Source organism: Myxocyprinus asiaticus, chromosome 37, assembly GCF_019703515.2.
Source record: "Myxocyprinus asiaticus isolate MX2 ecotype Aquarium Trade chromosome 37, UBuf_Myxa_2, whole genome shotgun sequence".
Classification (NCBI taxonomy): domain Eukaryota; kingdom Metazoa; phylum Chordata; class Actinopteri; order Cypriniformes; family Catostomidae; genus Myxocyprinus; species Myxocyprinus asiaticus.
In genome coordinates, this window is record NC_059380.1 from 22,446,306 (window position 1) to 22,459,486 (window position 13,181).

At 36.0% G+C, this 13,181-nt stretch overlaps 1 protein-coding gene across 1 annotated transcript; it reads left to right on the forward strand.

The window, feature by feature from the left end:
- The first annotated feature begins 859 nt into the window (after nt 1-859).
- Nucleotides 860-4,998, forward strand: LOC127427690 (tax1-binding protein 3). Its single transcript, XM_051675431.1, has 4 exons — nt 860-1,014; nt 1,830-1,949; nt 2,128-2,205; nt 4,005-4,998. The coding sequence occupies exons 1-4, from the start codon at nt 976-978 to the stop codon at nt 4,143-4,145; spliced, it is 378 nt and encodes a 125-aa protein (XP_051531391.1). The 5' UTR covers nt 860-975; the 3' UTR covers nt 4,146-4,998.
- Nucleotides 4,999-13,181: the final 8,183 nt, after the last annotated feature.

Genomic DNA, 13,181 nt, shown 5'->3' on the forward strand with positions numbered 1-13,181 from the left:
TTTCATCAGGATTCCCTAATAACTGTACTTCCATGATTTCCAAGTGCCCAAAGCTATAGGCATATCTGTGCACTGTATTTTCTCAGTCACAGCATACTGGACGTTTGATAACAAGGGCGTAGATTTGGGGAGGGGGGTTGCAGCGTAAAGTATCTACATGGGGTACTTGCTTGTTTTGATTAGGGGGGATGTGGGTTACCTCCCCCATCCCCCCTGGAAACTACGCCCCTGTTTGATAAGAACTCACACTTTCAAAGTATAAACCGGGGATTAATCTGTTTTTATTGTTTAATAAAATATATTTTTGAATCTGTTTTAGTTTTTAGTATTAATTTGCATTATGGTCAATGACAAATAAGAATGAAAAATGAAATCTAGATTAAAACATGCATCTGACCCATTAGTGTTGTGAGGTATATTTTTTGTGTGCATCCACCGCTTTCCTCACTTCAGATGTAAGATGAGCTGTATACAAAATCTTAGATGGTACAGAATAAACAGTACAAAAGGCAAATGCCACTTACCCCACACACACCCGTTCTGCCTGCATGTTTATCATAGTAGAAGAAAGTCCTTAATTAATACTACTTTTGCCTTGCTGATATTGACAGTCAAAGATGAATCTTGGTTACATTGCGTCCTCTGCTGGTAGGTCGTGCTGATGCTTGTCTAAATGGCAGTGAAATCACAGTGATCCTCTGTCTAATTCGCACATATGTCCCTAAATATGATACCTTACCATTGATAAATTCTCAGATTATATAACGGATTAAATGAATGAACAAATAGGCTGAATATTACGAATGTAGTGTGACAGAGACAGAGGGCAGGGTGTGTTGCGCTGCCCAGCCCAAACATGACACACTCACAAATGGGAGGACCTATTACACAATCACATTATCCGTAATCTCTGAGGAGTGGGGAACAAAGCCTAGCCTGAACAAGGAATAAAACACTAGCATTTTGATAGTGAAAATGTCCTACATACCCGGTCAGCCTATAACAGCTGTTGTGGTGAGTTTGCATCAGTCTCACAAAGTTTTTTTTTTTTTTTTTTTTTAGCATGCGAAGCTCCACTAACACGAGTTCAAGCAGCTTTGTGTTCAGTGTCACTTTTAACACGGACATTTGATATTTTTTCTTGTTTGATTGACCCATTGTCAGTGGTTTTTATTTTTATTTATTGTTTTAAGTTAAGCACAATTCATACTTTCGGTACTAATTTATGAGATGACAGGACTGTTTCATTAAGTTTGTTTGAGTTGAAGCTAACAATTGTTGTAATGAAAAGAGTTAGCACGCTAGGCTAACGTTAGCCTTGTTATTTTTCTGATATATTTATTCAGTTCGTTTTTAGACTGATATATAATTGATATGTGACACAGTATAGAGCACCATATGGTTAATAAACAAACTAGAGTACCAGATAAGTGAGTGTATATATAGGGACTTTTAAACTTATCAGCTCTGAGATTCTTCAGAGTTCAAACAATGTTATTTTGGGAGCAAAATAATGCCTAATGATGAATTTAACTGAGGTATGAGTCCATATTATCCTGTATTTCAACTAATGTAATGTCACTAAGGTGTGATTATAAGCAGGCGTGGCTTATGTGTGTTCTGCACAGGTAGGGCTGCCATTTATGGTCATAAATAGCTGTGCCATAGGCCGTTTCAAACTCTGGTAAGCTGCCTACCTAGACAACATTTTTTTTGGCATGATGCCTAGATATCTAGGTATGTCTAGGTAGGGAGCTCATGACGTTTTTAGATGGTGTGCCTGCCTGACGGACAAAAGAGATATAAGATGACTTTTCTCTGTATTTCAGCAACGAATTGAAATTCAAAAACTACGGGATGGTGATAACTTAATATTAGGATTCAGCATTGGAGGGGGAATTGACCAAGATCCAAGCCAGAATCCATTCTCCGAAGATAAGTCAGACAAGGTGAAGCACATTAGATTTTACCTCTTCATGCAATAGCATGAAAGATCTTGTTTAGCGAACTTCATTTAAATTTAGAGCCAGACATTTTGCTGTTAATTATCACAACAACTGGGGCATAAACTGCTGCTGAGTTCAGTGTATTTTAGAGATGACCCTCTAACTTTTATTTATGTCTCAGGGAATCTATGTCACACGTGTGTCTAAAGGTGGACCTGCAGAGGTGGCTGGTCTCAGAATGGGAGACCAAATTATGCAGGTGAGAGATCTAATTATGTTGTTAAATGGTATAAACTGTGATTGCTCTTAGTGATGGAGAATTAGGTCCAGGTTGAAAAACAAAGCTCTTGATTGATTGATTGAGCTTTATTTATTCTGCATTCTTGCTTACAGGAAGTTCTGGGTGCAATACAAGTAAAGCTCTGCAGACAGCATCTGTGATATTATTTCGACTCAGTTTCTAAAAACAAACAAAAATGTGTAACAGTAATACAATTCTAATGGAAGTCTGTGATTAAAATTAAAATACATGTTAAAATACACCTGTTTCGGAAGTACAGTCTCAAGACTTAAGACATTATGTATGTTAACATGAGACTAGTGTGCTAAAATCGCTTAACAACCTAGAGTCATACTGTTGGATCTGTGTAATTTTGAACATCTTATTGAACCTTTATTGAACCTTCTGTTCTTCAATAAAAACATTTTTATTTAGCACAATTTGTGGACTTTTTAGGCAGTCCCTTACCACGTCCTCCATAGAAATAGCACGTTTCAGCACAGTGTGTGGACATTTCAGACAGCCCCTTACTCACCATATGAAGAAATTCCAACTGGTATCAGTGTTAAATTAACAATCTGAAACGACTTCGCCGTGATGCCATCTGACCAGCTTATGGGACAAATCATGTCCCGTAGGCTATTGATTCATGTCGGACACATCATTTCATATTTAAAAACGGGACGATCCCGTGGCAACACTACCTGGAGATCTAATACATTCTCATAAAGTGTGGATGCGGAAAATCGTGAGTTTATCGGGAGACATTGTAAATCGGGAGGAGGGTGGGGTGGAAAAATGGGAGAAACTCTGTAAAATCGCTAAAAGGAATCAATAAAAGTACCTATATAAAATTATACAAAAGAATACAAATATGAGCTGCACATTTCTGCTTTTGAACCCTCTAGAATGTCTTGCCCAATAGACTTCCATTGAAAGTGCATTATTTGAAATTCATTTTTTTTTTCTATATGTATGCTGTCATAATCGACAGCTTGAGTGAGATATTATTATTATTGTTATTATTATTATTATTTTTTTTTTTTTTAGAGTTAAACTTGTTTCAAATCCAGAACATTACGTTAATTCTTGTAAGACTAGATTCGGTTTCACTAATACAGCTACACCTGACCTGCAGGAACTGCTCTTAAAGGAGTAGTTCACCCAAAAATGAGTTCTCATTATTTGCTCACATTTATGCCGTCTCAAACTCATATGACTTTCTTCTGCAGGACACAAACAAAGATATTTTGATGTATATATTAAGTGTATTTCTCCATACAATGCAAGTCAATGGGGTCCAACACTTTCAAGATGCAAAAAGACATAAAGACAGCAAAAATGTAATCCATATAATTCCAGTGGTTTAATCCATGTCTTCTGAAGCGATGCAGTCGGTTTTAGGTGAGAAACAGACCAAAATGTAACTCCTTTGTCACTAAAAATCTCGCGCATGCGTCAAGCGTGAGGAAGTGTAATCAAGCTTTAAGTCATGATTGCGCCAAGCAGACTGCAGATAGAAAGATTTATAGTGACAAAGGGCTTCCATTTTGGCCTGTTTCACATATCTCCATCGAAATATCTACATTTGCATTCCACAAAAGAAAGTCATGTGAGTTTGAAACAGCATATGAGTTCATAAGGGATCATTTTAGGGTGAACTGTTCCTTTAACATATCATGACTGTGTCAAAGATTATTCATTGACACAAGATGTCTTTGTATGTACATATAGATAATTTTATAATACCCGTCGGGTGATCTCAATGTTGATGACAGGTAAATGGCTGGGACATGACCATGGTGACACATGATCAGGCACGAAAAAGACTCACCAAGAAGAATGAAGACGTGGTCAGACTTCTCGTCACTAGAAAATCCCTGGAGGAAGTAGTTAGACAGTCCATGATGCAACACTAATGCCGGTCTAAAACACACTAATTGGAGCTCATTGCATGTCATTATTGGTTAATCACATGTTCAAAGCATGTTTTTAAACTAATTATAAACAACCAGCCTCCCTCAGCCAAAGAGTGATGCCAAGAAACCAGTCATTGTAGATTAACAAGGACTTCTTCATTAATCACCTGTGTTAAAGATCATTTTAATGTATTGAACTGACTAATGAATGAGAACACTTTAATAAGACAATGTAAAGATTGTTGTTTGCATTCCATAATTGACATTGCTAATTTTCATCTATGGTGTTTTAAGCATTGCTTTATAAACCGCGGGTTAATTTAGTGACACGATATGCCAAATAAGAATACTTCTGAGCTGTACTATATATAGCCTACTCCTTAATGTACTGTGGACTGCGTAAACTTCATATCATTTCATTTACAGATCTCAATGGCTACAGTGAGATATCTGTGTTCACCTTATTTATAATTGCCTTATGTGTCAGTTCACTAACACCTAAACCAACGTGTACGCCTGTGTAACTGTTAAAAGTGTGATTAACAATAGTAAGTTTATGACTGTCAAAATACACAGCTGTTCTTATATGACCACTAATTTAGCTATTTTGTGGGAATTTTTAGTAACTCTTTTAAAATGTTGTGTGTGTGTGTTTAAACAACATTAGCCTAATGATGCTAGCAAAACATTGCATGATCATCAGAATTTGGAAGATAAGCAGTCTCATCTGTATTTGGCTCCTGTATAAAACTGCTATTTTGTATTCAGATTTTTTTTTTCTTTGATACAAACTTTTTTTGGCATTTGATTGTATTATGAATTTTTTAATGAATAAAAATCTTCTACCACTTGATTTGAGTTTTAGTAGTAGTAGCAGAGTTAAGAACAGCTTACTGTCTCAGGTCTGATGTCTCATTTAGCTTAAAGTAGTGAGGTGACATTTCAAAGCATTAAATCTATGACCTTTTTGTCTTTTGGTCAGGCAGTTTTGGACTATAAGATACTTTCATCTCTTTTAAGGAATGTTCCGGTTTCAGTACAAGTTAAGCTCAATTGACAGCGTTTGTGGCATAATGTTGATTACCACAAAAATGAATATCGACTCGTCCCTACTTTTCTTAAAAATATATATGTTTTACAGTGAAGCACTTACAATAGAAGTGAATGGGGTCCAATTTTTGAACATTAAAATACTCACTGTTTCAAAAGTATAGCCATAAGACATAAAGGACGTGTGCAAACATGATTTTAGTATGATAAAATCAATTACAAACCTTTTCTGTATAAAGTTATAGCCAATTTTACCATTGCATTACCATGATGATGTAATGTCAACAAACCCTAAAATGATTAATTACAATTTAAACAACTTTACAGATCAAATAATATACAAGTTTTAACAGAAGAATTAATGCAGGTGCTTTTATAAAATAAGCTTAACATTTCTGATTAAACCCTCCAAAAATTGGCCCCCATTCACTTCCATTGTAAGTGTCTCACTGTAACCTTGATTTTTGCGTTTTTTAAAGAAATGTCGAAATTTTATTTTTGTGGTTATCAATATTATGCCACAAATGCTTCAACTGAGCTTAACTTGTACTGAGCCTGGAATATTCCTTTAATGCTATCAGTCAAAGGTCAGCATACAAGCAAGTGGCTTCTAAAATGACAAAGTGCTCTAAAAGCTGCACTACAGTTTTTCTTAGTAAGGCAGCAATAGCTGCTCAGTAACATAATTCTCAACTGCAGAACATAATTTGGGGGAAGTGGGAAGGGTTAGAAAAAGATTTCTTATGAACTGGGCCTCTGTTATTCCACTGTCATTTTCTCTACACTGACTGATTCTTAAGAAAATTAATTCAGTGGTCAGATGAGACCGTTAAACATTTGGGCATTTTAACATTAACAAACAACATTAAATTAATTGATTAATTAAACAGCAGAGAAGTTAAGCATTTTGGCAAAGGAAGAATAGTGTTAGGTTAAACAGAATGAATGTTGTATTTTGGAGTGCAAATGAGTCCTCAACTGCATTTAAATGCAGTGGAAGACAGAATGTTTAAGCAAGCAATCTGAATGAGTAAAACTCTGTTTATATATATATATATATATATATATATATATATATATATATATATATATAGTAACTTTATTACTTTCTTTGAGTTTAACATGTACAATGTATAATCATTTATCTCTGTGTGTGCTTATCTTGTATAAAATACAAGACGAGAATGGCATTACAATTTTTGCAGCAAGTCTGAGCTAACGGTAGATCCTCTTTTTGGTGTTTTGCATCTGAACAGCATCAAACTGAATATAAAATATCCATCACATTCCAAATATATACAGGTGCATCTCAATAAATTAGAATGTCGTGGAAAAGTTCATTTATTTCAGTAACTCAGCTCAAATTGTGAAACTCGTGTATTAAATAAATTCAATGCACACAGACTGAAGTAGTTTAAGTCTTTGGTTCTTTTAATTGTGATGATGCCCAGTGTTCCAAAGTCCTCTTTTCAGATGAGAGCAAGTTTTGTATTTCATTTGGAAACCAAGGTCCTAGAGTCTGAAGGAAGGGTGGAGAAGCTCATAGCCCAAGTTGCTTGAAGTCCAGTGTTAAGTTTCCACAGTCTGTGATGATTTGAGGTGCAATGTCATCTGCTGGTGTTGGTCCATTGTGTTTTTTGAAAACCAAAGTCACTGCACCCGTTTACCAAGAAACTTTGGAGCACTTCATGCTTCCTTCTGCTGACCAGCTTTTTAAAGATGCTGATTTCATTTTCCAGCAGGATTTGGCACCTGCCCACACTGCCAAAAGCACCAAAAGTTGGTTAAATGACCATGGTGTTGGTGTGCTTGACTGGCCAGCAAACTCACCAGACCTGAACCCCATAGAGAATCTATGGGGTATTGTCAAGAGGAAAATGAGAAACAAGAGACCAAAAAATGCAGATGAGCTGAAGGCCACTGTCAAAGAAACCTGGGCTTCCATACCACCTCAGCAGTGCCACAAACTGATCACCTCCATGCCACGCCGAATTGAGGCAGTAATTAAAGCAAAAGGAGCCCCTACCAAGTATTGAGTACATATACAGTAAATGAGCATACTTTCCAGAAGGCCAACAATTCACTAAAAATGTTTTTTTTATTGGTCTTATGATGTATTCTAATTTTTTGAGATAGTGAATTGGTGGGTTTTTGTTAAATGTGAGCCAAAATCATCACAATTAAAAGAACCAAAGACTTCAACTACTTCAGTCTGTGTGCACTGAATTTATTTAATACACGAGTTTCACAATTTGAGTTGAATTACTGAAATAAATGAACTTTTCCACGACATTCTAATTTATTGAGATGCACCTGTACATGAATAAAATAACTGACCACAAATATTCTAAGGCCAGTGCAAGTATCTACTATCAGGTTAGGATTTTAGTTTTTGAACAGAATAAATGTATTGCATGACATGGCATTTGTCACTGCTAAGCAGATAATTTATGAAGAGAACACTTACAGTGTATGTTACAGTAAGTATAACTTTTATAATTTCATCAATTGCAGTCTAATTCACTTATAGTTCATTGCGTTTCATACCTGTTTCTCAGCAGCTGAAAGTGTAATGACAGTAGCTAAATGTAAAACATGTATGCAACATGCCACCCACACTCTGGCAGACCCATTGTGTTTCCATAGTGATGCAGTCTGTTACTGTCACCTTTCAAAAATGTGAAATACGCTCTTTTATGTTAAAGCAATGTTTGTGCCATGTTTTTATATTAAAGCCATTTTTAATAAACCCCTGAAAACTGATACGCACACACATTTCACAAAAACACAATTGTTTTACATAGTTCTGTTATATGACGCTTCTCTCTGAAATCAACAGGCTTTTCTCTTTTATATGAATATTCCAGGTTCAATTCAAGTTAAGCTCAATCAACAGCATTTGTGGCATAATATTGATTACCACAAAAATGTATTTTGACTTGCCCCTTCTTTTCTTAAAAAAAAAAAAAAAATCAAAAATCTTGGTTCCAGTGACGCACTTACAATGTAAGTGAATGGGGGCCAATTTTTGAATGTTAAAATGCTAACTGTTTCAAAAGTTTAGCCACAAGACATAAACAATATGCATGTTAACATGATTTTAGTGTGATAAAATCATTACTAACCTTTTCTGTGTAAAATGATTTTTACAACAATTTTATACCAATTTTACAGCATTGTTGCCATGGCGATGTAATGTCAACAAACCCTAAACCCCAAAAATGACTGTAAAATTACAGTTTAAACAACTTTACAGCTCAAATAATACATGAGTTTTAACAGAAGAATTAATATAAGTGATTTTATCAAATTAAAAGCTTCACATTTCTGCCTTTAAACCCTCCAAAAATTGGTTGCATTAACTTTCATTGTAAGTTCCCCAGTAACCCAGAATTTTGCTTTTTTTTATGTTTGGTAATCAATGTTATGCCACAAATGCTGTCGATTGAGCTTAAAGGGATAGTTCACCCATAAATTAAAATTCTCTCATGATTTACTCACCCTCCTGGCATCCCAGATGTGTATGACTTTCTTTCTTCTGCAGAACATAAATTAAGATTTTTAGAAGAACATCTCAGCTCTGTAGGTCCTCACAATGCAAGTGAATGGGGGGCCAAAATTTCGAAGCTCCAAAATTCACATAAAGGGAGCATAAAAGTAATCCATACTACTCCTTAAATCCGTGTGATCAGGTACGATATGATAGGTGTAGGGGAGAAACAGATCAATATTTAAGTCATTTTTTATTTTTTATTTTTTGTCATAAATTCTCCTCCTTGTCCAGTAGGGGGCGATATGCACTTAGAATGTGAATCACCAAAAACAGAAGGTGAAAGTGAAAGGAAAATGACTGAAATATTGATCTGTTTCTCACCCACACCTATCGTATCACTTCAGAAGACATGGATTTATCCACTAGAGTTGTCTGGAGTACTTTTATGTTGCCCTTATGTGGATTTTGGAGCTTCAAAATTTTGGCACCCATTCACTTGCACTAAATGGACCTACAGAGCTAGGATATTCTTCTAAAAATCTTCATATGTGTTCTGCAGAAGAAAGAAAGTCTTACGCATGTGGGATGGCATGAGGGTGAGTAAATGATGAGAGAATTTTCATTTTGGGGTGAACTATCCCTTTAACTTGTATTGAGCCTTGAATATTCCTTTAAGTTAAATAGTGTGCAAACTTTTGTGATATATAATATTACGTTATGTTATGTGATGTGATGTTATATTATATTATTTATTTTCTTGTTAATTTGGTGTAAAATAGTAAAAAGGCCTTTAATTGTCCACTAGGGGAACTGGAGGCATTAAAATGGCTGGTATAACACACAGCAATGTTTTTCAAGAAACACGTCCAACTTCTTGTAAATCGTATTGTGTTGCTGTGCTCTGATTCAAAAGTAAATTGCTATCAGTAGTAATAATAATAATAATAAAAAAAACACATATCCTCATCTCATTGTGCATGTGAATTGTTCTTTGTTCTCACAATGGTAACATGATTATTGATGTTCCTGAACAAATTTTGTTCCACATCATCATGAAAATCCATGAACATAAAAACACAATGCATGTCCAAAGTTAAACCTTTAACCCCTGCATGGATTTACAGGTTCCTTAGAGATTCCTAGGGGAAAGTTGCAGTGAAAGAGTGAGAGGAGTTTGTACAGTACAACAGGCCTAAGACACTGTGTAGGTGGGCGAGTGGGTGGATCGGAGTAGAAGGTCATTATCCCCCACATACTACAGAGCAAAAAACTGGACCCCAACAAGTGCAAGCAGGCGCGTTGTCATGCCAATGAGATAAGCAGGACATTTGACTCTTGATCTCGTGCAACAAAGCGTTTGCACCATGCATGCCATTTTATTCATTATTTAATGAAGACGATATAATATGTAGCCTATATCACATATATACATGCATATTTATATATCACATATAATAACTTTTAATACTGTTATTGAACAGTCAGGAATGAATTTATCAGTGTAAACGCAGAACGGGTGTTGTCACTGCATCCACTCAGTTTTAAACGCCTCCTCCAATGATGAGACTTTATTAACGTGTTGATTCTTTGCGCTGTCGGACGTGAGGTCGCTTTTTCTTTACACAGGAAGCATCCTGTGATAACGCTTCAGTCGCTCCACAGCTGCGCGCTCTGTTACCATAACGCACAGGAGGGATTCACTACAATACATGTTACTAGTGAGTCAGTCTTATATTGTTGTTAACAAAAATGCAAAGTCTCTCTTTCTTTCTCTCTCTCTCTCTCTCTCTCTCTCTCTCTCTCTCTCTCTCTCTCTCTCTCTCTCTCTCTCTCTACTTAACCTATACTCTAATTTTAAAACTTTTTATTCTATTATAATATTCATCTGCACCCTGATTAAGGCATCAAATAGGCAGTAATGTGGGCTTATTATTTTTACAACACAGAGCACAGAGAGCATTGATCAAATGTTAACTCTCTATCTTAAAAGCTATAGTTAGAAAACAACTTGCTCAATTCAAAAATATAATGTTATTCCTCTCAGTGTTTTCTCATGAGTGTGTGATGTTCTGGTTCAGGTGAGATCAAGTGCAGCTCTTTTGGGGATTTGTTGACTTTTGGAAAGTGGAAAGGATGGGGGCAAGATTATGGTCTGTGTCATCTTTGCAGTTTTCACCTGGGGTGTTAGTAGATTTTAGAGTATTTACGCTGCTTTGAGATCAGTCACGGGTTCATCAAATAGGGATCAGTGGAGGGGAGACTGGCCCTAGATCAGCCAGCAAGGACACTAGTGTTGCACGGTATGTGGTCACTTGTTGGTGAGAGAAGGTCTGAAGGTCTGGCCAGATGACAAACCGTTTCATGTTTGGCACACGAGCTGAGATTTACCTGCGACCAGATAAGCAATCAGTGCAGGAGTGAAGAGTCCCACAGACCTCCAATAAGAGACCCACCTTAGCGCTGTGTAAGCATGAGTGGTGAGTGAACTGAGACCCATATGAAGGCTTTATTTAAACAATGTAAGTTATGTGCATAGAGATGTGGAACGGTGATAACAAGGAGTTTATTTATTCAGAACAAATTAGTAAGCCTGCACTGTGTTGTAATGTTATTCTTCATGGTAAGTGTGTTTTTAAGATGTGTTCTGACATTGCAAAATGATGAATATTAAGAGCATTTTTAGTGTTCTGCATATCTAACTTTTACTGGACAGTTAATAATTTATAGTATATTGTTCATGGAATATTGGTAATGCATTTAATGGATTAATACATTTCGGCAGTGTATGCAATAAAAGATGCATTAGCCTATTATCCAAAACTACATTTTTAGATTTTCTGAAGAAGTGAGTGGTACTTGCTAGCATGTTAGTGTTTAGTTGACAGGGTGTTGCTATGCGGTTGCTAAGGCGTACTGTGTGGTTGGATGCCAGGCAAAATGTATACGTTTCTAAATGATAATTTATAAAAATAATATTACACCTCCCCTCATGAGCTCCAGTCAGCTGTGGTGTGTGAGCCTATGCTCTCAGCAAGTACACCACACTCACAGCTGTCTCCAGAACAGGCGTGAGCTTACACACTTTTAATTCCATCCTGTTGTGCATCTGAAACAGAATATACAATGACCGTCATGGACACACTGTGTACTGCTTATCTGAAAGTCACGTGATATTTGTTTGTTGTCTTGAGGATAAGCTTCTCATTATGACATTTATTTTGCATTTACAGTTTTCATAATAAATTAGAGTATGTCATAACATTAGCTTCTTCTACTTGTGTCAGCATGTCATTAAAGGAGTTACCCACTAATGATGCCGAAACAAAAGTGTACTAACAGGTCATCCATGCCCCCTACAGGAACAGTTATTTATACTCTTAAAGGGATAGTTCACCCAAAAAAGTAAATTCTCTCATTATTTACTCACCCATATGATGTCCCAGGTGTGTATGACTTTCTTTCTTCACCAGAACACATTTGAAGAAATATAGAAAATATATTAGCAAGTGAATAGAGATTTCTCTTTTGAAGCTCCAAAAATCACAGACAGTCAGCATAAACGTCATCGATACAACTCCAGTGGTTAAGTTAATGTCTTCTAAAGCGATACAATCACTTTTGGTGTGAAAAAGCTAAATATTTTAGTACTTCTTAACTATGATCCAACGTGAGGGTAAGTTTCGCGAGAGGGTGGAGTCCAAGCGGTCTCTCGTGTGACGTATTTACGTTTTCATGATACCGACGTAATCTCACGTTCTCCACTCGGTTGAGACATCCAGGATATGCACACAAATGCCCCATTGTGTGTAAAGAAACAAATAAATACAGATCTAAACCAAAACCAACCAAGCTACTATACAGCGTTCCTCCTTCTCACTTGTAAAAATCTCCATTCACTTGCATTTTAAGGACCTACTGAGCTAAGATATTTTTCTATTTTTCTTAAAATGTGCTCTGGTGAAGATAGAAAGTCATACATACCTGGGATATCATGGGGGTGAGTAAATAATGAGAGTATTTTCATTTTTGGGTGAACTGTCCCTTTAATGCACAGTCAAATTAAGTTTGATGGGATATAGTACAGAACAAACAAAAAAATGAAGCTGTGTGGTGTTTTAAGAATTGGCTGGACTATGTTCAGAATGCAATACTAGCACACTGCATTCTGCACACTTTATAGCGCCTACTATTTGAAAAAATAGCATGAGAAACAGAATGCATAATGCTGCGATGAATGTTTTAATTACTAATAGAATGCTACCTTGTTGTCACATGTGCTCAGTTGGATGTTTAATTAAGCAAGTTTTATTTAGTTATCTCTTTAAATAAAAAATTATTTTGCATTTGTAATCCAATTTTGCCTCAAACCAGAAACTTTTTCCTACATATAGTATCCTGCATGTTATTAAATATTAATATGATTAAAATAGCCATTACTGCATTTATTCACATTTAAACTAGCCTAAAACTAGAGCTTCCACTCAAACTAGAGC